Here is a 26,630-nt window from a genome sequence, read left to right on the forward strand (position 1 = left end):
TTCTGAGTTCTCTGTTCTGTTCCACTGGTCTATATGTCTGTTCTTGTGCCAGCACCAGTTTTGAGAACCAGAAAACACCCTTTTTCAATTAAGAAAGAGAAAATCAAGGAAGTAGAAGAAAGTAAAGAGAAACAGCAATGGAATATTTTTTTTTTTCAGTGCCTGTTTCATTTAATAAGAAAAAATGTGGATTCTTTCAGGGGAAAAAAACACCCTAAAGTATTCTCATAGCTGCCTCAGGAGTAGATCTTAATCCTTCCACGTAGAGAAATGACTTCATATCTGCAGGCCATTTGACTAACGCCAATCGGATTCCATTACTTCTTTCCTCTCCAGTTCTTCTTGTGGCTTTTCGTAGATTTTCTGGAGATTTTGACTGGCCCCTGTGTCTGTGACTAAAGGGATCTGTGAGGTCTTGGACTCTTGCTCTCATGCCTCTCTAGGCAGTGAGGGCAGGGACTCCTCCTCTTGGGAAACCTACTCAGCCTTCCAGAAGACCAGCTCTTACTTCTCCTGTAGTACAGTGTGGGAACTTGTCCAAATCTCAGTAGCTTTTCCAGTGGTGATCAGGTGATGGTACCCTCTATAACCTACAACCAGGGGGTCTGGGCTGCTTATCACCAATTCATCCAATGAAGCAGAGATAGGGTTGAATCATACATGAGTGTTCATTCCAATAATGCTGGCAGTATGGGAGAATAGTAGGTCATCCACAAAAGTTTGCTCCACATCTTCCCATAAGCTAGCTGCTTATACTGGGTAGAAGGGCAAATGTTACCTGGGAAAGTAGGAATTACAGACATGGGAAAGAAGGCACAATGTAATCATTACAGATTACAAGTCATGTGGGCTGGGGTAGGTGTCACAGAGGGTGGGTGCCTCTGGTTGCCTCCTTGCGCTCCAGGACCAGATAATAGGCAATAGGGGCGGAGGGTGGTAAATAAAGAGCTGATGCCTCCAGGACTAGACTGTTTCCGCTATGAGGTTGTAAATCTTTCCATAGTGATAGGCAGTTCTCAGGAAAGGAGGATAGACTGCATTCCAATGTTAGCTCCTATGTCCAGCAAGTACAACTCAGCCAGGTTAGAATGTGCTTTCTCTAATCAGAACAGCACCATCATGGTTAACAGAGCAGATTAACATTTCTTATAATTGTAGCTTGTCCTCAATATTCTATTTCTGCCCCTCACACCTCTGCAATTTCTCATCCTCTTTACTCATGTCTCATCCACCTCCTGATCTAGAGCACTAATCCAAGGTGCCAATTGGTCAGTTTTCTCTAGCACATATTATTTCTGTAGTTGGGGCAGAATGATATCGCAGAATTTCTCATTGTGCAGTAATTCATCAATGAATTAGTCTACCTGCATCAATTCAAACTCCTCATTTCAGTCCTGGCTCTTAATTTTTCTATAGTCATTGTTCAGAGGCTCCAAGAATTTGTAATAATCAATTGCAGTGCCTGTCAGCCTCATGTAAAAGTACTCCCAATATGCAAAGATATTTGAAGTCTTCATTTTTTTATTGAAAAAATACCAGCAATCTTTTTTATTGATAACATAATTGAGATACTTATTTTATATATTTAAATTATCTTGAGATTTGATAACAATATTTAGCTACAGTGTAATCTAGAAATGAAAATATACAAAATGGTTTTAGGAACACATGTATTTATACCTGCATGTACACTTATAAATCATATAAAGATACATATTTATTTTAAAATACATTTTGAAAATGAAAGTCTTTACTTTTTATAAACTCAGCAACGCTATCCTCCAGTTCAAGGTCAAAAACAGAAAGGGAGTTGGCCTTAGGTTGCCACCATAGATTCCACTCACAAACCTTAACTCCATTGTTTTATCGACTACCAGTTCAGCCATCAGTCCAAAGCACTCCTCTTTCCAGTAATTGGACTCATAGATTCGAGTCCAAAGGATCTTCTCCAACAGATATTGAGGGTTGGTGCCGTGGAAGCTATCCGATCCTTTACCATGCCGTTTGACATTTTTAGAACCTGGTTCCACTTTAGGCATTCATGGATGTGCCCTGACTGGGAACTGGACCACAACCTCCTTGTAACTAAATGACTCTCCAGCCCACTGAGTTACCAAGCCAAGTCCAGATGGATTGATTTTGTAAATTTCCTGGTCCCCATTATATCATTTCAAAGGCACATACTCCACCCCTCCCTCTACTCCCACCAAGACCCTACCCCAAAGTGAGTATGGTGAAATCCACTACCTACAGAGCTGCCACCAACGTCCCCCCCACCCCCCACACACACACAAGCTTGTTGTCTTTGTGCAGAGCCAGATTTCTCTTAAACCTTTATGCAGTTGAATTCATCATTCATTCACAGCAATGAACATTTACTGAGCACTTACTATGTGCCAGGCACTGAACTAATCTCTTTATATGAATTATCATAATACAGTCCTATTGTGTGAGGCACATTCTTGCATAATAACATAAAAGGAAAACCAACACACATTCAAACCTGTAAATGAATTTTTGTGAGTTTATTTGAGCCAAACTGTCAACAATTGCCAGGAAGCAGAATCTCAATGTATTGAGATAGTGCTCCAGAGAATAGTGTTGTTTCTCCCCCCCCCATCTATTTTTATAAATTACCATCAAAGGAAGAGATATAAGTGGATTAGGTGAAATCCATTGATAGATTAGGGAGGTGGGAGAAAGGAAAGCAGGGAAACCTCTGAGATTGGATTAAAAAAAAAGTAAAATGATGGACACATGCTTCTTTTATAAAGGTGGACATAGAACAGTTAACAGTAAAATTAACACGATGACAATAACAATGAGGAAATTTCTGGTCTGCGGCCTAGTGCTATTTGTTGTGCCCCGAGGGGTCCAGAAAAAAAAAATTACAAAAAGACAATATGCTCAGTAATGATCAAAGTTGATCTTTGTCAGGGAAGATACTGGCTTAGGACATGACTAGCCACTATAACCTGCTTTTTTATTTAAAAAGTTTAATTTCAGACCATCCTTTGTGGTTATTTTAGGTCTATGAGTTTGCAGGCCTTCTCTGAGTTAGGTTAGCATATGGCCCCTTTTTGTCCACAGTGTTGACAATAAAAATAAGGAGGTAAAAGAGAAAATCAATTTTAGATCATTGCATCCATGTGATTGGCTATTACAGTGCTTCAGAACCAGTTCCATATCCTGGGAGAGATTATACAGAAAATAACACCCTTTGAGTACAAAATTGAGGCAGTTTTTATGCAAAAATATTCACTGAGCCTTTCAGAGACTAAATGCCTCTCCTTTGCGAAATTATGTCCCTTCCATTATCTCATTCAATCATCACAGCAGTCCATGAGGGGATGAAAGGCAGAGGTGATTATCCTCATTTGGGAGATGAGCAGATTGTAGCTGTTTCTGCCAAAGTGAGGAGGAAACTGGTTTTGCAAGGCGTGTCAGGCCATAAAAACTGTGAGTATGCACTGCCCTGGGCGGGGGAGGGTCATTATCGCTGGCCCCAGGACAGATCATCGGATATGGCCTGGGAACCCCCAACACCTGGGGGCCTTCCTGTAAGCCCACGAAAGGGGGCAGAACCATAGCTGCAAGACATATTTACAAAAAGTGAAGCCCTCTGCGTGTTTCTTCACTCTGATTTGGAAATTATTCCCAGGGCCCACTAGTGTTAATAAACGGGATCCCTCCCTTTATCTAGGAAGCGTGCTTGGTATTGCTTTGGTCTTCTGCAACAATTACAGAGTGAAAAAGCCAGTCTTTAAAGGTGGCATACTGTGATTCCATGTATACATAACATTCTCGAACTGACAAAACTATAGAGATGGCCGAAACCAGTTTGGCTCAGAGATAGAGCGTCGGTCTGCAGACTGAAAGGTCCCAGGTTCGATTCCGGGCAAGGGCATGTACATTGGTTGCGGACCCATCCCCGGTAGGAGGTGTGCAGGAGGCGGCTGGTCGATGTTTCTCTCTCATCGACGTTTCTGGCTCTCTATCTCTCTCCTTTCCTCTCTGTAAAAAATCAATAAAATATATTTAAAAAAACACACAAAACTATAGAGAAGGAAGTATATTGATTGTAAAAAATAAAATCATTTTCTTAGGAAAAAAAAGGAAAAATTTCTTACTCCAAGGTTATAAAGTTCTGGTCTTGTACTACATTTTAGATATTTATAACTTTGCCTTTCACTTTAGTGAGGGTTTTGTTTTGTTTGTTTGCTTTTATTTCAAAGTAATTTTAGGCTCATAAAAATTGGGGGGAGGGTAAAGAGAGCTCTTGTACTCTTCACTCAGCTTCCGGAAAGTTAATAGTTACCTAACCATAGTACAATGATCAAAATTGGGAGATTGACATGGGTATGATACTATTAACTAAACTATAGATATTATTCAGATTTCAACACTTTTTGCATGCAGGCTTTTTTTATTTTGGTATACAGTTATTTAAAATTTGATTATATATATATATATATATATATATATATATATATATATATATATATTTGTTTAACCACCATTATAATTATATATCTGATCCTGTGATTCTCCTGACATGAGCAGTAAAAATTCAACTTGCTTAATTGAAGTGGTAGATGCTGAAGAGTCAAATAGAATACTTGTGTAGCAAAGCAGGGCAACAAAATTAAATTAAAAATATATTTTCAATAAATGTTCATCAGTACTAAGATTGCAAATATATACCTACAAATCCCTTTAAGCTACCCCCAGAAGAATTGTTTGGTCTATATGCAAATAACCCAGATTAAGAAAATCATATTTCTAGAGTTAGAACAGACAGATTTCTAATACAGTATTCTTTTGGAATGACATAAATCAGTTAGGACCACTGTCCAGATATTTAAACTATCCTCAATGGTTATTTTTTCCTTCCTTCCTTCCTTTCTTCTTTTTTTCTTTCTCTTAATATTATCTCCCAATTCACTGTTGTGTACACAAATTTAAAATGCTCAATGATGACAAATAAAGTATTAATCTTTATATAAATATGAATTACTTGTCTTAGACTCTATGCTTACTAATTTTCATAATGGACTATAAAGTCTTTCCAATATCCCCAAATTAATCCCATCTTGCTTCAAATTACCATGCTTTGAAGTTTTGCCTCAGATTCTAGTCAAGACTACAAAAAATATATTAACTAAAACACAATTAAGGACAGGTGTTCTTTTTAAAGTAACAGAAAAGAGTAATAAAATATTTCTTAGTATTTTACCTTGAAAATTCTCAGGATCACTTTATTCAACTCTCTCAGTTAAAATTTTATTCTATACACTATTAACAAGTAAATTATTGCAATGACCTAATTCAGCAGTACTGAAGCAATGACTAAAACTTTCTAAGGAAAAATATCTAAACAAGATACAAGTAAGTACAAACCATAAGGGAAAAGACAGGAAAAAAATAAATATGCTACAATAAAGAACTTCTGTTCATCAAAATAATGCCAGATGTTATTTACTGAGACAGCATATGGTATGGCGCCTTTATAATAAAAGTAATAAAACAAGGAAAACTAAATATTTAGGCATTCATAAATATGTAACAAAAAATTTAACAGGCAATTAAATAAGAAACTAAGTTTTGAATACTGATTAGCAATGAGCAATCTGGCAGAACTATTAAGAAGCAGAGTGCCTGGGTTCAAATTCTGACTTTGTCGCCAAACGCTGGCACGACCTTGGCAAATAACTTAACCTCTTTGTGCTTCAGTGGCCTTGTGTATAAAGCATAACTCACTCACAGGGTTATGATAAGGTTTAAATAAGTGAATACAGATGTAGTGTGTAAAACAATACCTGGCATGTAGTGAGAGTTATACAAGTGTTAGCTACTATTATTGTTTTGAGCAAATGAATGGCAGAGGATGGAATAGGTGATAAAGCCATAGGGGAATTTAAATTATCAAGAATGATGTAGTTTTTTTTAATTAGCAGCAGGTTCACAAGTATTCATGATTAAAATCTAGAAAAGAATTCAAGGTATTCTAACATAGACCAGTGAGGATGGTAAAAAAATTAAGAAAGTGAAAAGAGATGCGACACTGTGGAAGATATAGGTTACAATACATACATAGCCAAATAATTAAAGTCTGGAATAGATAAGGAAAAGTGTTCAACAAACTAAAAAGGAAAAGACAACCCAACAGCAAGCGGGTAAATGACATTACTAGGCATTTTATGGGGGAAGAAGCCAAATAGTCCATACACATATAAAAAGATGCTCAAACTCCATAACAATTATTGCTTGTCTCATTTTTTATTTTTATAAGTATATTTCCAGTAGGACATGATCTCACTCATCTAGGGGAAATGGTGAACAACATATACTGATGAACAAGAACTGACCCAGAGATAAAGAGCCATGGGTCAGACTGTTGGACCTCAAAGGGAGGGTGGGGATAAAAGGGAGAGATCAACCAAAGGACTTATGTGCTCACATATGAGCCTAACCAGTGGTCAAGGACAATAGGGGGGTGAGGACATGGGTGGGAGGGTGGGGGATTGGAATGGGGGGTTGAGGATAAATATGTAATACCTTAATCAATAAAGAAATTAATTTAAAAAATTCTTGTGGCAAACCAGTGTGCTTCCTGTGGAACAGTAGTTGAAAATCACTGATAGATGAATCTTGGGAGTATCACCTTTTAAAAAAAAAAAAATCCTCACCAGAGGATATTTTTTCCATTGATTTTTAGAGAGAATGGAATGGAGGGAGAAGAAAGAGAGAGAAAGAGAGAGATTAGACACATGGATTGGCTGCCTCCCACATATGCCCTGACCGGGTCTGGGATCAAACCTGCAACGAAGGTACGTGTTCGTATGTGTTCTTGACCGGAATTGAACTGGTGACTCTTCTGTCTATGGGCCGGTGCTCCAACCAGTGAGCCAAACTGCCCAGGGCAAGAGTATGACTTTGGCAAAAAAAAAGTCACAATAATAAATGCAGAACCTCTCCCAGTAAAATCTTCAAAAGCAAACAAAACTAAATAATGTGTTGTTTAAACATAAATACAGGAGTTAATTATTTTTTAAAACTCAAGAGAATAATAAACAATAAGCAAAAAATATAATAGTGGTTAGTCCTGAGGGGCAAAGGAAAGGGATACTTGTTTTGGAAATAAAGAGTGGTAATTACATGGGTGTTCATTGAATTGCTATTATTTTTATCTACACATGCTTTATGAGTATTTTCTATTTACACATTTTTATTTTTAAAAATCTTTTAAAACTGAGCATTTGAAGAACAGGAACAAAGAGCTGGAATTGAATCCATAATCACATTTCTTTACAGACTAACAGTGAAAGGATTCTACATACCTTCTCAAGCAACATCCCTTGCTAGGCAGTCTCTAAAATGCCCTCCCTCCCCCAAACACCCTCACCTCATAGTATTTTTGTCCTTGTGTAATTCTGGGTCCTTGAGATTGGGCCAAACCTGGTGATTCATTTCCAATAGTTAGAATATGACAAAAGTGATAGGATGCCACTTCCAAGATTAGGAACAGAAAGCCCATGGCTTCTGTCTTGCTAGCCTTCTCCTGATCTCTCACTCTCTTGCTTTTCAGATGGAAGTTAGCTGCCATGTTTTGAGCTACACTATAGGGAGGCTCATGTGGCAAAGAACTGAGGGCATCATCAGTGGCATCTGGTCAGCGGCCAGCTAGTGAAGAGCTGAGGCTCTCAGTCCAATGGCCTTGAAAGAATGAATGACTGCCTACAATCATTAAGTGATCTGGGGGAATGGAACCTCTCCCAGACAAGCTTGAGATTACTGTAGCACTAGCCAACACTTGACTGCAGGCTCCTGAGAGATTCTGAGCCAAAGGACCCAAACAAGCCAGCTTACATTCCAGACCTACACAAGCTGAGATAATAAACATTTACTGTTTTAAACCACTGAGTTTGGGAGTAATTTTTATGCACCAATAGACACAAATACAAAGTCTGACTCTAGGATTTATTTAAAGAACACATATGTCTCTATGAAGATGTAAATTCAGATATATTGATTATATTTATAATAGTGATAAAACTAAAGTAACCTAAAAATTTCAATAGTAAAAGAATGGTTAAATAAATTATGATGCTTTAATGTAATATCAGGCAACTATTTAAAATGACAATATACCACAGACATTAACAGGATAATAAGAAACTATCAACTACACACTATGCCCGTAAATTTCACAATTTACATGACATAGTCATAGTACTTGAAAGATACACATTAACCCAAACATTTCTTAAAAATAAATAGAAAACTGGAAGTCCTATATCTATTAAATGAATTGGATAGAATTCTGAATTAAAATTTGTCCCACAAATTAAAGCCGCATTAATTCCTTTTTATTTCTATCAAACTTTTAAGGCATATGCAATACCAATGACATAAAAACTCTTCCAGAAAATATAAGATGAGAGATATTTTTCATATTATTGTATGAAACCAGCATTACCCTGACACCAAGTTCAGACAAAATGGCATGAGAAAAACCCTAAACTAAACCAAAACCCAAGATCCTTCATGAATATAGTGTGAAAATCTTTAACAAAATATTAACAAATTGATCATGTAATATATTAAAAAAAAACCCTCAGTGATGTTTATTCTGGCAGTGCAAAGTTGGTTCAACGTTCAAAAATAAATCGATGTAACCCATCCCATGAACAGCCTAAAGAAGCAACACCATATGATAACACATCCATTTATAATAAAGCTCTGAGCAAATTAGGAATAAAAGGAAGCTTTCTCTTCTTGAAAATGGATATTTACAATTACAATAATAAAACATTTGTAACATAATTTACAGTGAGATAATGAATGTTTCCCTCTAAGATTGGTATCATAACAAGGATGTTTACTGTCATCACTCCTATTAGACAGCATACCCAAGGTCTTAGTCAATGCACTAATGGAAGCCTTCAGAATGGAGAGTAAATAGAATGGAATGGGGGGGGGGGGGGAAACTGTCCATATTCACAGGCAATATGAATATCTTTGTAGAAAATTCCAAGGAATTTGCAGAAAAGCTACTAGAACAGGATACAAAACCAGTATTTTATTTATTGTCTATTTGTTCCACTGGAGCATGAGCTCTATGAAAAAAGAACTTCAGTATGTTTTGTTCATTGCTGTTTCCCAGGGACCAAGAACAATGTATGATACCTAGTAGGTGCTCAATAAATATTTCTTGAATAAATGGTTGAATATATGTTTCAGTGTGATTCCTCTAGAATTTGTCACCCCCTCAAAATGTGCATGATTTTGAGGAATTTACAATTCAATTATAGAGACAGAATCCAAAAGTGAAGCAGCTTCTACCTGAGTCACCACAGGCAGCATTGGAACAGAATGAAGGGTCAGTGTTGAGTTACGAAGCGAAGGGACTAGGGATTTCAGGGGTGCAGAAGGACTCTCAAAAGAAACCTTGCCCTCAGACTACACCATAATGGTAGAGCTCTTTCTGGAATCATTCCCCTAGGAAATCCAGAAAAGACTCTCTCTGAATGTCCCACAAAAATACCTTCTGTACTTGATACATCATTACAAATTCAGGGCATTGCCAGTCTGTTCCATCAGGCTTCTCAGGTAAAGGGAAACCCAACTTAAGAAAAAAATGATGCAGATCTTTGGGTTGCCAAGACTGAGCCAATCGTTTGTCTCCAGGACCTCTGAAGAACTGGCTTCCCCAACTGCCTCTGTGTCAGCTGCAAGGGTCACATTTGCTCCACAGAGGCCCAGCAGCTGCCAGACTTGGCCAAAAGTGTTAAGTCTGCTGTGCTGGCCCAGGCCCTGGGTCCCTGCCGGCTTTGGCACTTTCTCTAACTCAACAGCAAACAGCATCTCACCCTCAAGGCCACACCTGATCTGTAAGAGTTTTCTCTTGAAGGATCTCCTCCTGTTCTTGAAGGATGACCTTTGGGTGCTTTGGTTGTGTTGAAAGAAAGATAGTGAATACCCATGTCTCCTCTTTCCTGCCTTCTCCCTTTCTGCAACACAGTCTTATTTCCAGCTCCTGACTACATAGCTTTCTTACCTCCGGCCACTCTTGCATCTAATTGGGGTTCTACTGTCTTGCCTAGGTGGTAGCAAAGGCTGATTTCTCCCCCCTACTCCGTCATTGCTTTGCTCACTGTCAATCAGGAAGGTAGCAAAGCTCTGGTTCGTTCCTACTACCTTGTTTCCCCGAAAATAAGACATCCTCTGAAAATAAGACCTAGCCCATGGAAAGATAAGACATCCCCTGAAAATAAGACCTAGCACAACTTTGGGAGAAAAAATTAATATAAGACACTGTCTTGCCGAAACAGGTTTGGCTCAACGCTAGAGCGTCGGTCTGCGGACTGAAAGGTCCCGGGTTCAATTCCCGTCAAGGGCATGTATGTTGGTTGTGGGCACATCCCTGGTAGGGGGTGTGCAAGAGGCAGCTGGTCGATGTTTCTCTCTCATCGACGTTTCTAGCTCTCTATCCCTCTCCCTTCCTCTCTGTAAAAAATCAATAAAATATATTTAAAACACACACACACACACACACACACACACACACACACACACACACACAAAAACACTGTCTTATTTTCAAGGAAACAGGGTATATACCAGGCCTTGGGCCAGGGAAGGCACTCCCCTCTTCACCCTCTCTGCTGTTACCTCAGCTTCACCATCTGGGAAATGAGAGGGTTAAATTTTGTGATTTTAAAAGTTCCTTCCAGCTGCAACAGTCTAGGAGACCATTTGAATGCCTTCCTTTTGAACCTCTGAGTTCTGTAGGAAAACTATTACCAGAAAAATGTTTCCAGGATGGTCACTGGCTTCTGTCAGGGACTCCCTGTTTGACAACTGTTGTGTAGACTTAAGTGTTATTTTCATGCAAAAATATTTTACTAGAGGACGCCATCATTTCCCTAGTGTTGAGGGACAGAGATAACAATCCTGTTATATGAAGAAAGATTCATTCACTCATTCAGTTAAGCCCAACTGTGTACACAAATCTGTACTAGGTACTATAAAAAAATATGCTTGCTCTCACCACAGCTCAGAGAACACAAATCATCTGATTTGGGAAGGAAGAGACTAGTCATCGGAGCGCAACCCACTCTCCACATTAATCTTCAATCCAGGGGGTGAGCCCACCAAGCTCCAATAGCGCTGGTAGTCTAACAGCCACTCCTTAGAATAGGAAAAAGCAAACTCCCATAGTTTCTGCACTTGGATGCTAGTTCTTCAGCTCCCTTTGCTTTGTACACACAACTAATGAAATCTCCCTTCCAAACATCTGAAGACATAGCTCATTCTTCTCTTTCTCAGACTACATAGCCTGTTCCTGCAGCCATTCCTCAGGTGACATCTGAGTGTAGGGCTTGCTGTCAACCATACTCTCTCTGTTCCCATTTCTTTGAAGCAGCTTTCTGTGTTTCATCCTGGAAATCTTCCTCTTGCAGCAGATCAGAAAGATGCCAGTGGAACAAAGACCACCACATGGGTTGCATTGGGATTGTAAAGAGGAAAGAGATGTCTTGGCTCTTAGAAAAGAATTTATGATCTCAAAAAGAGACAGTTCTCCAACTACCATCTTTTTGAAAAAAACTTATCCCAGAAAGGCCATTAGAAATTCCTCTAGTCCCACCCACATCATTGACAGATGGGGAAATGAAGAGACTTGCACAAGAGCACACTTGAGTCTTGGACAGTCATACCTGGTCCCCAGATCTTTTTATCCCCAGCTCAGTTTTCTTGCCCCCCTGTTGCATCATGACTTCACAGTTTACCAAGTGAGTACTACACCCACATGGTCATCAGATCCTCATCACAAACCATTTCTAGATGAGTTAAACAAATGCCCACAAAGGGACACTGACCTGTGGTCACCAACAAGTGTTGTCAAGTATTTGGAACAGAAGAGGGGATAGTTACACTAATCTCTGCCACTGACAGTCTACTTATAGAGGCTAGAAAGACAAGTTAGAAGTCTTAGAGACACTGAGTTTTTTTGTTTCTGGAGGAAGAATAGACACTAAATGACCACTTGGCAGTTCTGCGATGATGTGAGTCTCCACTGCTCCACTCATTTCCAGGGCAATATTTGCTCTAACTTGTCTGATGGGGTTCATGGCTTTTTTGACAGGAGAGATATGAAATGATGGCCACCTTGACCAGCCCCTCAGATATGTGGAAAGCCAGATGCCAGTGACATGTGATGTTCCCATGGTAAACTGAATGGCAGGAGGCTGCCAGGGTACCTTCTTGGCATAGGACTTTCCCGTACTGAACTTTTAACTACTATTCTCATACAGTCATGTCTCAGCCTGACCTGGAATCAGAGGACTGAGCACATAGCTTTGTCAAATCACGATTTTCCAAAGAACACCTATTTCTTGGCACAAATTTTGGCCTTCTTGTTTGAGAAAGGCCCGGACAGTTCCAGGAAGCCTGCTCCTTTCTCATGGCCTTCTTGCCTTCCTCAGACCTGGAGTACCAGCTTGCCCACCACAAGGGGGTGCTGGACATAATCCTTTGAAAGAAGATCTAGATTCCCTCAGGTTTTACATAATGGGGTACTGAGAGCCGGGAGGGTGGAAGGCAAGATGAGGGGGAATGAATGCCTTTAAGCATTTTAAGAGCACTAGGTCAGCTCTATACTGCCAGATTCTTAGGGAAATCACTTTGGAAACATCTTCTAAATCCTTTTCTTCTGGCTTTAATCATCTCAGCACAGTTTAGGAAGCAGAGAAACAGAAGAGAGTGGGGTGAGGGGAGCCAAAGAAGTGGCCCTAGCAGGATTCTCAGCGCAACTCTGACTGAGGGCATACATTTAGGCCCTGTGCTGTGGTAGTACAGAGATGAAAAAGCCCCCAGACATGTCCACCTCCCCCGTACTGGTGTACAGTCTAGTGGGAGACACTAGAAGCCCAACCAACTAATTTTATTTGAAGAATATTGGTAGTGCAGCTCAGGCTGGGTGTGACAGCTTCTGTAGGTTGAGAACACTTGGAGACTCGGATTTCACCCTGAACTCAGACCTCAGGGGTCTTAGCCCACCCAAGCTTGGCTCCTGCCCCACTCCACTTGCTTGGCTCACAGAAAGACTACCTGGAAACCTGACCCAGAGACCTCAGCGCCTAGCTATAAGCTCAGGGATGGGCAGTGTTTCTGAACAATAGAGTTTGGTGGAGCCCTGGTTTTACTTTCTGGGTGCTGGCACTCTCTTCTTCACTCAACCAGCTGGTCTCAAGACACCTCTGCCCCTAGCCCTTATTGAGCACAGCATATGTATATCTTGGGGTATGATCCTAATCACATCAGTCCTTGGGGTTTTCTTGCCAAGTACCCCTTCCCATAGCACAGCCTGAGGTGTCAAACCCATCTGGAAAGCACTGGAGCCAGGTTCACCGTGGGACCCTGCTGCCATGGTTCTTCTGACATTAACAAACCCCGTGATGTGCCAGGGGATTTGAGATCCTAGGCTGACCCTGTATCACGCTGGGCAGGGGTGGGGCCTGGTTCACTGCTCCCCAGCGCCTATTTTTGCTTTGCAAGAAGGTCCATGGGCTCTACTTAGTGCATTACAAGTCTTAACTCCTAAACCAGGTGGGTGAGCCTAGTCCTCAGTCATGGACTCCAAGCATTCCCTGACTCCATTAGCAAGTCTCATCACTAGCTCTAAGAGGTTAACTTAGCTCTCCTGCAGATGGAGATGGGAAAAGTGGTCTAATGTCAATTTTAGGGAAATGGTTGAGGGTCAGGAGATAAGGGGCCCTTTGAGGTCTTCACCCGACTTCCAAACTTTCCTTAGCCTCAGTCTTTCTGTCTGTGAAATGGTGGTGGTAAATAAAATATAGGCATTGTGGATAGTCTCTGTAAAATGAAGAACCTGACACAGGTTTTGGTGGTAATGGTGGTGGCCTGAGGCAAAGAAGATGAGATAATGGATTCAAGGAAAAATTCTCTCCTTCAGTAAAACTTGCATTTTGTTACCCAGGGAATCCTAACAAAAGAGGATTTTACTAAAATAACCCCCAGCCAGCCCTGGTCGGTTTGACTCAGTGGATAGAGTGTCAGCCTGCGGACTCAGGGGTCCCAGGTTCAATTCTGGTTGGGGGGGTGTGCCTTGGTTGCGGGGTGGGGAGTGTGTGTGTGGGGGGGTGGTTGGTTGGTGTTTCTCTCATTGATGCTTCTAGCTCTCTATCCCTCTCTCTTCCTCTCTGTAAAAAAAAATCAATTATATATATAAAAATTTTTAAATAAAAATAAATAAAATAACCCCCAGCCAAAACTCCTTGGTCATTCTTTTTTTCTAGAAGTGGAACTGGTTTTTTTTTGTTTTGTTTTGTTTTTGTTTTTTCGCCAAGGGCATATTTTATCCATATTGACATTGAAATTGGGTCTTAAAAGAACTGGTGGCCCAGAAAGAAACTCTCTACAGACTGATTCATATGCCTTTCTGCATAATGATTATTGCTTGTCTCATTTTTGATTCTTATATTTCCAGTAGGACATGATCTCACTCATCTAGGGGAAATGGTGTACAACATAGACTGATGAACAAGAACTGATCCACAGATAAGGAGCCATAGGTCAGACTGTTGGACCTCTAAGGGAGGGTGGGGACAAAAGGGAGAGATCAACCAAAGGACTTATGTGCATACATATGAGCCTAACCAGTGGTCGAGGACAATAGGAGGGTGGGGGCATGAGTGGGGGGGTGGGAGACTGGAATGGGGGGTTGAGGACAAATATGTGATACCTTAATCAATAAAGAAATTAAAAATAAAGAAATAAAAATTTAAAAAAACGAAAAACAAAACAAAACAAAACATCACGCCTCTTTATAAAGAAGCCAGAGTTTCTGTCTTTCTCATTTTTTTAAGTCTGAGTTTTGTTGATTGTACAGTGAAGCTTATTTTTATTTTCCTCATGGCTTAGCTTTTATTATAAGATGCAAGGTTGTGCATGCATCAGTTTCAGAAAGTATGAGTTGGTGTTTTAAGCATGGCTGTTTTCATTCTATCCCTCTGCCAGCCACCCAATAGGAGACTGCTTGAGTGGGGGAGAGGGGTGTCATGGTTTTGGTAGTCCATAAAGAAAATTGGGGGTGTTGCCAAACTGACTTTGGGTGTATACTTTCCATATCATTGGGTTATGGAACTAAGGTTTAACACATTATGGTGAAGAAAACACTAGACTGAGAGTTAGGAACTCTAAATTTTCTAATCCATTTGCTGATCCAGTGAATTTGGGAAAGTCACTTTCCATCCTTTGATTTTCGTTTTCTCAACTAAAATGAAAAGGCCAAAATAAATAAATACGTAAGTAAATAAATGAATGAAATGGCCAGACTGAGGCTCTTTGCATCTGAGAATCACTTTCTGATTCTCAAAGGAACAAGGGAGGCACTACTTCCAGTTGCCTGACATGCCATTTCATTCCCATGGCAACGGCTCTGTTTGGGCTTCACTGGCTTTCAGTTATTTAGCAGCTGCTGCAGGTAGGAGGTTTCAGGACTTTGGTGAGGGGCCAAAGTGCTGGCTAATTTCTTTCTTTCTCTTACAGCTTCTTAGTTTATCTTAAAAGTTTAATCTCTGCCTCAGTGAGCGCATAGTAAGTGTGGGTAGAGCGTAGAAGTCCGGAAAAAATAAAAGGTATGAGAGTTTTAGTTTAAATAAATAAAACAATGAATATATAAATGAGATCAGCCAGGCATTTTGTCCCACATCAAATCTCATTTATGACTGGTTCTTGTCTAAGTTATCACGCCACTTGTCACACGGGTTGTTAATGTGAAAGGGTAAAAATGCTGACTGGGGAGGCAGAAGAGGAGCTGGGCCCCACTATGTAAATATATGACTTCTGACAAATCCCTTCTCTTTCCAGGACACAGTTTCCTAAATTGTGTCCCAACCACCAATTCCTATGTTGGACTCCTAACCCCCAGTACTTCAGAATGTGATCTTATTTAGATTTAAGGTCGTTTTTGTTGTAACTTAAAATGAGGGCATGATGGAGTAAGATAGGCTCCCAATCCAATAGAAAATATAAAATGAAGAAATCTGGACACAGATACAGACACAGGGAGAATGCCCTGGGATGATAAATGCAGAGATCAGGAGGATGCTTCTATAATACAAATCAAGGTTCACCAAACAATGCCAACAAACCACTAGAAATTAGGTGAAAGGCACTTGAATAGATTCTCCCTCACTATCCTCAGAAGGGACGAACTCTGCCAACCCCTTGATTTCAGACTTTTAGCCCCCAGAATTATGTGGCAATACATTTCTGTGGTTTAAGCCACTCATTTTACGGTAGTTTGCTAAGGCAGACCTAGCAAGCTAATACAACTACATCAGTGGTTTCAATCTTTTCTCTACAAACGACCCTTTTGTTCTTTGCCCCCTTGTGGACCCAATTCATTAATTTAACAAATATGTATCAGGCCCTCATTCTAAGCATTGGAGATACACAAAGTCACAAAGCAAAGACCCCTCCTCTTGTGTTCATTCTGTTTTAAAATATTTAATCAGCCAAGTATATAATAGTTTATTTTGGTTTAGTAAAAATATGTGTATTTTCTCATGCAGTAACCAGTATTGCCTTATCAATGTGATGTAATTAGTGCCAGACATCAAAGAAAGGTGATGTTTTAAGTAGCTGTTGATTTTTTATAGCAAATAAATACATACAATAAATACATTCATTGGTGGATTTTTTTTTTTTAATATTGAAAATTATTCTCAGAACTCCCATTACTACATCTATGGATCCCTAGGGGTTCAAGGAACTCATTACTGGGTGATTAGCTAGACCAGGGGCCAGCAAACTTTTCCTGTCAAGAGCCAGAAAGTGAACATTTTAGGCTTTGTGGACAGTAAGAATCTCTGTTATAACTACTCAACCCTGCCGCTGTTGTGGCATGAAAGCAGTCATAGACAATACAAATGAATGAGCATGCTAAGTGTCAATACAATTTTATTTATGGACAGTGAAATTTGAATTTCATCTAATTTTGACATGCGGCAATATATTATTTTTCTTTTCGTTAAAAAATAATTTAAAATGGAATAAGCTTTCTTAATTCATGGGCTGTTAGAAAAACAGGTGGTAGGCAGGCTGGCTGTACATATTTGGCCAGAGATTTGCAAACCCCAGAGCTAGAGTCTCTCTAATTCTGCCCTAGATCTGGTTATTAGCTGATTCTTACCCCCCTTAGGGTCTGCATGAGGCCCAGAGAGGGCTTATTAAATTTGAACTCAAAGACTGGCTTCCTGCCGCACAGTCCACAGTCCTTTAACAAAGCTTTAAGCTGCTGGTTTAGTCATTATTTCAAATGTGGTGTTTGTGTCCATGTGATGCAGAAAATAGATATGTGGTCAGTGGCCCTTTCCAGGAGTTGACCATGTAAGGGCTGTCCTCATATTAGCAGCCAGTGACGACCTAAGTTTCTCAAGCCTGACCCTAGGCTTACTCACCCTTTTCGTTTATGCATTCTCAGGTTGCGAGGCCCGCCCTCCCGGGAGGCCCATCTGTCCCTTCCTATTTGAGTCCCTGCTGTCTCATTGGCGGCTTTCGAAGCAGCTGCAAAATGTTTTAAACTTTCAGTGGACTTTGTGGTCATCGGCGTGGAGCCTGGAACCGTTACTCTCAGCAAGGGCTCTTTCAGCTCTGAAATTCTATAGGTAAGTGTTAACTAACTCCTCCCAGCTTCCCAAGGCTGGACTTCACTGCGGGTAATAATTAATGAGGCATTTGCTCAAGGGCTGGGGAATAATGTGCACTGCTTTTTTTTTTTTTTTTCCTTTCTTTCCTGTTGTCGTCGGAATCTGCTTGGTTGCCTAGCACCACACTGATCTGCCTGGACGTCCCTCCTCTCGGCTCAGCTGCTCCCGTCGCCTCGCAACCGCAGCTTTTGCGACAGGGGCTCGGACCGGACGGAGGTATTCGCCGGCGCTCAGGGGGCAGCGGCAAAAGCGCCGCGAGCCCGGCAGAACCATGCTGCGAGGCAAGTCCAGGCTCAACGTGGAGTGGCTAGGCTACTCGCCCGGGCTACTCCTCGACGATGGGCCACCCCCACCGGGGCGCACGCCTCGGAACCCCATTCGGTAAGTCACGTGAACGCCGGCGCCCGCCGAAACTCGCGTCACTACGGCGCGCCGCGCATGCGCACAGCGTCCCGCCGTCCCGCGCTCGCCGGCACTTCCGTCGCCGCCATCCTCTACCGCTCGCGGTTTAAACCAATTGAGAGTGGCCGCTGAGCCCGGGCCGTTTGCGGGGACCTGCTGCGGGTGGCGACGCCATGGAGCGCATCGATAAAGCGGCGCTGAACGCGCTGCAGCTGCCCGACGTCAGGTAGTCGAGAGCGGGGCTCGGGCCGGGCGGGGGGACCCCGACCGCGAGCCGGGCCGGCGGGGCCCGGAGCCGGGCAGTCGACAGCGGGGCTCCGGCCGGGCGAGGGGGGAGGAGGACCCCGACCGCGAGCCGGGCCGGCGGGGCCCGGAGTCGGGCAGTCGACAGCGGGGCTCCGGCCGGGCGAGGGGGGGGAGGACCCCGACCGCGAGCCGGGCCGGCGGGGCCCGGAGCCGGGCAGTCGACAGCGGGGCTCCGGCCGGGCGGGGGGTAGTGGGGGGGTGGAGGACCCCGACGCGAGCCGGGCAGTCGAGAGCGGGGCTCGGGCTGAGCGGGGGGACCCCGACCTCGAGCCGGGCCGAGCCGAACAGGCCGGCCTGTGGTGGGTGTGAGGTCTGGACCCCCGGGGCCCGGCTGCAGGGTCGGGGAGAGGGGAAGGAGGTGGGGGCAAGCAGCGTGTGCACGCCTGGCCCGGGCCCTTGGCTCGGGAGCAAGGGATCCGGGGCTATGGGACCATATAGGCCGGCTGGCGTACAGCTCTTAACTTCTGTCTTAGCAGTTTCTCTCACTGTCGTCTATGTTGCGTTCTTGCTGTCTGCAATCTCTTTCCCCACTACAGGGTGCCCCCTGAGGACAGGAGCCCGGCCTTCTTCATCTCCGTGTCCCCTACAGGGCCTGCACCATCGGGGCTTAATAAGTGCTGCATAAATGAATGAAAGGGAGTAAGGGGCTGTCCCTGGTGTGAGGCTGCTTCTGGTGGGGAGTCCATAGGATGGGGGATGGTGGCTGAGCAGAAGGAGTTTAAGGGAGCAGGTGGTTCTGGCCAACTAGTTCAGACAGCAGTACCTCTGTATCTCGGTAGATTAGAGGTTGGGAAGGGATTAAGGGATTTAGCTATTATTATTCAGTGCGGACCTACAGTGTGCCAAACTCAGCATAGGTGCTTTATTACAACATTATCAGAATGAAGGAAGTGCTTAGTTTCCCTGGTTTTAAGGAAGCTGAAATTGACTCAGGGTAAGTGACTTGCCCAATATCACAGGCCACACAAGTTAAGTGTTGAAGTTGGCATTCGACCTAGTTCACTGTGACATTAAATTTCGTTATTTTTGGAGCCTGTGCTCTTTTTCCCCCCCATCTCACAATGTCAATATAGTGTTGTGTAGATGTGTGTTTTTATTTTTATTTTATCACAGTTTATTATAAGGATACCAACAGGTATTTTCATTAAGTACACTTAATACACTCTAGCCCTTCTAGGCTGTTTTTCGTGTTTCCTAATGGGCATTGCAGTGAAATCTACTAGGAGTAGAAGTCTTGCCACAAAAGGGGACGTTGTTAGCTCTGTTACCTGCTTAGTGTTTGCTGCAGAAGTTTTTATGAAGCGGATAAACTCTTAAGTGGTTTTAAAAGGGGCACAATAAGGTTCACCTGCATTATTTCTTTTGCGTGAAACCAACTTTAATTCTGGACTTCCACACTGTTCCTTTCTAACAAGTCAAAGACACATAGGAAAAACCAGTTGAATGTACTTTGTTTTAGAATAAATCACTGGTTGTACCCAAGCTGCCTTGTGCGAGCTAGCAGAACTGCCAGCTGCAGTGGGCTGTGTCTAGCAGCCAAGGAGAAAATGTCCTCTAAGCACTAGAGGAAGTTTGCTAGTTTTCAAACTTTTGTATGCCTAACTTTATACTAAGTCCCATATATATGAGGTCATAGCCCATAATAAGAGTCATATATATGAGGTCATAGCCCATAATAAGAGTCATATATATGAGGTCATAGCCCATAATAAGAGTCATATATATGAGGTCATAGCCCATAATAAGAGTTTAAGGTAAAGAAAAAAGAGTTGAAGATAAACTACAAATTTTTAAGATATGTTATATGTGGAGTGTGTGGGGCTAGAAATTAACATGCAGAAAATAAAATATGTTGGGTGGTAGAATTAGAAGGGATTTTGTTAGCTTTAAAACATTTTTTTTAATGCTGCATTTCTTGATTTTATTTGAAACAATGCATTTTTTTTTTTTAGCATTTTAAGGTAAGATTTTACACGTGTCATTTACACAAATTACAAGGTTCTGCTTCAAGTCTAAAGAAATTTTAAAAAATTCGGCCCATGTGCAGCACAATCATATGTTTTATATCTTCAATAATCTTTTCTCAAAACCAGGCCAGATAATAAATATTCGAGGGAAGTAACCTAAAGAACAAGAAAACCAGTTAATCAGCCCTTTCTCTAGATTCTTAAGCTTTGTTTCTTTATCAGGTTAAATAATCTGAACTTTATGTCCCTAAAACCCATACTTTAACGCTCCATAGATACTCCCTGAAAGTCAAGTTTTTTTGTTTTGTTTTTTTGTTCTTTGGAGGCTCCACAAAAAAGAGGTCAAATGCTGACTGTGTTTTTATAGGACTACTGCAGACACTCATGTTTGTCAAGAAGATTACACAAATAAATTCCTCTAAAAATGTAATGCTAGGAAGTAGTTTAAGGAAGCTCATGCATTTTAGATGAAAATTGTATAATGATCACCAAAGTGTTAAATGCTAAATTAAATGTTTAAAGATGATCTATTGAAGTACAGAAAGAAAATATTAGAACTTCTACATAAATCTGAATACCTGTTTAGTACCCATTTTGCATATGTTTTATATTTTAAAGGCTATTAACAATATGTCTATAAATTTATTTAAAACATCAAAATGCCTCTATGGGGTATGCGCTGGTAACTTTTATTTGATGATGGATTGCACAGTCAAAAAGTTTGTAATAAACTTACGATGTTCCCTTCCTTTGGGGGCTGTCAGAAACCTTCCTGCTAATTCTATATGCAGTTATAAGAACTCCTTTGCCTGGGTTTTCTAGAGATACAGAAAGCTGTGCAGGACTACATAGGAAGCAAACTGTCATATGAGGTGTGAACAAAGTGTGATTGGATCCCAGAGAGCAATGACTCTTCAGGGTGTAATGAGGAAAGGTGCCTGGAGGAGAGCTCTCTTTCCTAAAGGTAACACATAAAAATGAGCCTGTAGCTGAGGATTACCAGAAAGAGAATTAAATGTAGGTGCTGACTATGAGCATAAAGTTAGAAGTGTGCTAAGTAGTCAGGATGATTAGATTTAAGGAGAAAAAAGGACCTTAATTAAATGAATGATTAAAACTATAGGGTTGAAGTTGGTAATTAATCAGGTGTTGTGTATGTGTTAGGGTTACTGGAAGCTTATTGAAGCTCAGTTTCTTTTTTTCTTTAATATATTTTATTGATTTCTTACAGAGAGGAAGGGAGAGAGATAGAGAGCTAGAAACGTCAGCGAGAGAGAAACATCGACCAGCTGCCTCTTGCACACCCCCTACCGGGGATGTGCCCACAACCAATGTACATGCCCTTGACCGGAATCGAACCTGGGACCTTCCAGTCCGCAGACCGACGCTCTACGACAGAGCCAAACCGGTTTCGGCTGAAACTCAGTTTCAATAATGTTGCTCATTTGGAATGCATAGGACAAATTCCGACATTAAAAAGTCAGTAAAACAGCATCAGGGCTTGGAAAACTTTCTGTAAAGGGCCAGATAGTAAAATATTTTAGGGTTTTAAGGGCCTTATGGTCTACCACTCAGTTCTGCCTTTGCAGCTCCAAAGCAGTCTTAGATGATACATAAACAAATGGGTGTAGCCTTGTCCCAGTTAAGCTTTATTTACAGAAATGAGTGGTGGCCCCTCAGGCCTTATTTTGCAGACCCCTGACATACATAATACACTGTAATTTGCCTTGTTCATTTGTCACATGAATATTTTGTGAATAATAGTCAAAATTCTTTTTAAGGTCTCCATATATTGATGCACATCATTTGTGAAATCATTTTCCTATTATTGGACATTTTTATGTTATGTAGTTTTGTTTATGCTCTTTTAATCTTTATATTGCTAATGTTTGAAGTAGCTGTTTATTGGACTTATTTTTCTTTACATATATAGTTTTAAAACTTGGTTACATTCTTCAGAGTAGTTTTATTGTTTTCTGGAACAAAACTTTTTCCATTAGAATATTGGTTTTAAAATAGTCTGTGGACAAATAGAATTCAGTGATGAGAAACTGTTTTGACATTCAAACTTCATGCATCCATGTTATGTGAAGACCATCCTAACTGTACTATAGCTATTTAATTACAAAGAAATTTTAAGTGAATTTCCTCAGTTGCATCCAGATTGTTCTAAACTGCTTTTTCCTAGGAGATTCTCGTACCTTGTTTGTACTAGCCATTAGTTGTTTTCTGTGTATGTTCTCCCTTGCTACCTCCAAAATTCTGTAATTACAGTGTACATTTGCATAGCACTTTGGAGATTACAGACTACTTTCACACTTTGATACTTCTTCTTACACTGGATGTGAATGACAGTCTCTTGGAGATGGGCTTGCAGCTGGGTCTCTAAGATCTTTCAGTTTTGAGTCCCTGACTGCTCCTCTTCCTCTGGCCACTGCTTTGAAGGCAGGAGCAGGGTTTCCAGAGTCTTCTCTGTGAGTATTCATAGTGTTTATAGACACAAGAAAGGTTGGAAGTGGCTGTGCAGGTTCTAATTTTCTCTTTGTTTACTTTATTCCAGAAATGAGGGTTCATTGGCATCTACCCTGAAGACTCTGCTGTTCTTCACAGCTTTAATGATCACTGTACCTATTGGGTTGTATTTCACCACTAAATCTTATGTTTTTGAAGGTAATTATATTTTTGTAGACATATTACTATAATTAATGTTCTGTGCTTTATGACTGGGTATTCTTAAGTTTGCTTCTTTGGTCTGTTTTGCTTTTCAAATATAATGTTTCTCTGAATGAGTCTTACTTCATGAAATGAATAGTTTCATCACTCACAGTTATTTCAGCTTGACATCATAATCATTTATGGTTTTCTATGAAATAGCTTGCAGATTCTTTTAATATCCTTTTGAGTGCAAAAGTTGGCTGACATGGGAGGAGGAATTTTGGGGGAATGTACCTTTGGTGGCAGACATTGGAAGGAAGAGGAAATAAAGTCCCCTTTTTTGTGTCAGAGTCCTTAGATGTAGTGATAATTACAGTTCTCGTTCAAAATAAATTTTCGTGCATAAGAAGGTATTTAAATCTTTAAATGAATACTTGTTTTATCACCACCCAAAGTGTTCCTTTTTAATTCCCTGATTAATTAAATATAGCTAATAAAAATGAATATGCTTTGTTTTTCTCGTACTGTGATAAATTTTGGAATAAAATGAAAACTTTTATCTCTTGATAGGTGCCTTTGGGATGTCCAACAGGGATAGCTATTTTTATGCTGCTATTGTTGCCGTGGTTGCTGTCCACGTGGTGCTGGCCCTCTTTGTCTATGTGGCCTGGAATGAAGGTTCACGACAGTGGCGTGAAGGCAAACAGGATTAAAGTGAACAACACCTTTTGATAGTGTTATATTGTCTTAAAAATGGCAAATGCATCCAGGATACTGATTGTTTCAATAATGGTGAAAGAACATATTAAAATCCATCCTTAATGAGTCACATTTAACTAGTGTAAATTTTGATCTTTCTGATACAGTGGTTTGCATCATCTATTTTAACTATAAGCCTCTCATTTTCAAATGAAAATTTGGAAAAATTAAATTGGTGGCAAATAATTATGTTTAATTACGCATTATTCTGGGAATATTTTACAACAACAATATTCTGTAGCATTTTTTCTTGTAGTTGGCTTTGAATGTTACTTTTCTGGATATATTAATAAGGCACACACTGAAGCAAATCTAAACTTTATCTTTTGTTGAAATACTTTCCCTAACTATCATGAAAGTACCAGGTCATTGGATTTTGGTCTGTAAATTCCTATGGAAAATTGCTTAAATTGTTAATGCTGGAATTTTTCTGAATGTCACAGAATTTTCAAAAAAAGTATAATCCCTAGTCAATAGGAACCTTTCCTTACATTATTTCATGGGAAAACTAGGCTGAATTCCATCCATTTTACACGAACTGATTTATCGAGGGATCTCTGTAGCAAAGCAGAGCTAGCTGCATCCCTGCAGGCCAGCCTGTGCTTTCACATCAACTCTTTAATAAGCTGTTTTGCTCTTGTTCAACAATGAAGTTATGCTTTAATTACCAGGTTTGTGTAAATTGCCTTTAAATTTGTTTTTTTTCTACTGTTTTTTTTATACTTTATATGATAGGAATTTACATTTAAATGCTTATTTTTGCATACTTAGGGAATGGGAACAATTCTGAAAATAGATTGTTTTTATCACCCAGGAGGTATTCTTGGGATTTCTAGTCTAGTCTTTTCAATCAGAGTCAATAAATCCCAGATGTATATAATTAGGTAATTCTCAAGGCCCTTTCTGATAGAAAAAGACCTGTGCTTTTATTTTAGTATCTTTAGTGTATGGTTCTTTCTAGCAACTTGGTACTACTTGTATGCAATCTGAAAACAAACCCAGAAAATGCATGTAAAAAGAGGGAGAAAATTTAAGTACCCTGTAATTTTGCCATCCGGAGATAACCACTACTTTGGTTTACATCTTGTATGCATTTCTTAATGCTAGTTCGATACTAAAAGTTTAGAATAAGTTCAGATTCCGCCAACTTTTCCTGACAGCTATTTGCATTTTTTCATGAGTGATTAGTGGCCATTTTCTAAAAAACAGAAAAACAACATTGTACCTTTTTTCTTTCAGGTAGGTGTCTCAAGTAGGTATATCATTGTTCAAATGTCCTGTTATTGTTAATTTCTAATACAATGGCTCTTGCTGTGTTTGTCATTACCAATTTGTTTGTTCACCCCTATTTTTAATGCAGAATTGTATTCTTGCTTAGAGTTAAATATTGTCTATAGTTTAATGTCTTCTATTAGCAGTTATTCTAAATGTAAAGTGCTTTCTCTTTAAAAAAAAAGACTACAGTTTTAGTATAAAATTGTACAAATTTAATATAGAATTATAGAATGCCCCTGTTTGAGTCTGGGGTATTATGTGGTAGATTTCTAGATGGTCCCCACTTTTAGAATGTTGCACTTAGAATTGTTGTCTACTTAATTTCTTTTTCTATAATGCCAATGTTTTTTCTTGTACTTTTGGGATATTATGCTGTTTGTAAAATACTAATGTCCCATGTTGATTATTTTGTTTCCTACATTTGCTGAGTAGATAATTATATGGGTATTTTTCTGCAAGTATTTAAACCAGGGATTCAAGCAGTTGTAATTTCCTCTTGGAAAAAGTACCAAGTGTTTGAAATGTAGACTTTGATGCTAGTATTAATATTTAGGATTATTACAGTATAGACTTGTTTTCAAACGAGTTAATTTTTTTTCTCTGGGGTTTCAACTGTTATCTCATTAGTGTGCTGCTGTTGAAATAACATGGTATTTGACATATAGGTTTATTTTTCACTGGTTTTCTGTTGCACAGTGTACATACTTCAGGATGTATAAAAAGAAAAGCTACCATTGAGCCCTTATAAATGTTTTAAGTTAGGAATATGTTCACTATTGTTTGAAAACTAATTATAAGAATAACCTCAATTAGGAAGTGTAACTTGAATGTCAGTACAAGCTACTGATTTACCCCCATTTACTGTAAAGCATTACCTTTTTCACTTCACCTCCATTTTTGCCTCCCCCTCCCCAGAATATAATCTCGTTTCCTCATTGTGCTGAAAACTGAAAAGTCTGCTGTAGAATGCATCTGATGTCATTAGCTCTTCAAGTGGATATCATTTTACATGTAGCAGCAAAGTTCAGTTTTGAGTTGTTACTGAGGAAATTTAAGCCTTTCATTAAAAAAACAAAACACACACCTGTGTTTCCTGGGAATCCAACTGAAATGCATTGTAATAATTGGACCGTTTTAACCATAAAAATCTCATCATCTTTGCCAATAGAGACAACTGATTGACTTGTTTGGTGTTTATTTCCCATTTTTACATAAATGTATGTATATATCTAGAGTACCCAAGGAGACCAGTAAAAACAGTTAAATAAATAAGGAGTACCCAAGGAAAAATGGAAGCTGGAGGTACATGAAACATCTTGTTTCAACCATATCTGGTGTGTATTATCTCCAGACCAGTTCATGATTATTGCTTCATGCTCCCGTAAAGTTGTAGAGTGTTGTTAGGTTCCTTTTATAAATGATTCTGCTATGGTGCCGACTTTGTCACTTGTCTTAGGTCAGTGGATTTCTCTGCCATTGAGCACTCTGCATCCTCCACCTTAGAAGTACAACTTTTTAAATTCAGACT

General features: G+C 40.1%; 1 protein-coding gene and 1 pseudogene across 2 annotated transcripts; one reads left to right on the forward strand and one right to left on the reverse strand.

The window, feature by feature from the left end:
- Positions 1–209: 209 nt before the first annotated feature.
- Positions 210–2,039, reverse strand: LOC118704967 (annotated as a pseudogene).
- Positions 2,040–17,561: 15,522 nt separating this feature from the next.
- Positions 17,562–25,041, forward strand: VMA21 (vacuolar ATPase assembly factor VMA21). 2 transcript variants are annotated; one of them, XM_036413095.2, is made up of 4 exons: positions 17,562–17,696; positions 17,857–18,119; positions 22,974–23,083; positions 23,639–25,041. In XM_036413095.2, the coding sequence occupies exons 2-4, from the start codon at positions 18,010–18,012 to the stop codon at positions 23,779–23,781; spliced, it is 363 nt and encodes a 120-aa protein (XP_036268988.1). In that variant the 5' UTR covers positions 17,562–17,696; positions 17,857–18,009; the 3' UTR covers positions 23,782–25,041. The 2 variants fall into 2 exon arrangements, with proteins under 2 accessions (XP_036268988.1, XP_036268989.1); XM_036413096.2 differs by lacking the exons at positions 17,562–17,696; positions 17,857–18,119 and adding an exon at positions 18,186–18,366.
- Positions 25,042–26,630: the final 1,589 nt, after the last annotated feature.

Source organism: Pipistrellus kuhlii, unplaced genomic scaffold, assembly GCF_014108245.1.
Source record: "Pipistrellus kuhlii isolate mPipKuh1 unplaced genomic scaffold, mPipKuh1.p scaffold_m20_p_49, whole genome shotgun sequence".
NCBI classification, from domain to species: Eukaryota; Metazoa; Chordata; class Mammalia; order Chiroptera; family Vespertilionidae; genus Pipistrellus; species Pipistrellus kuhlii.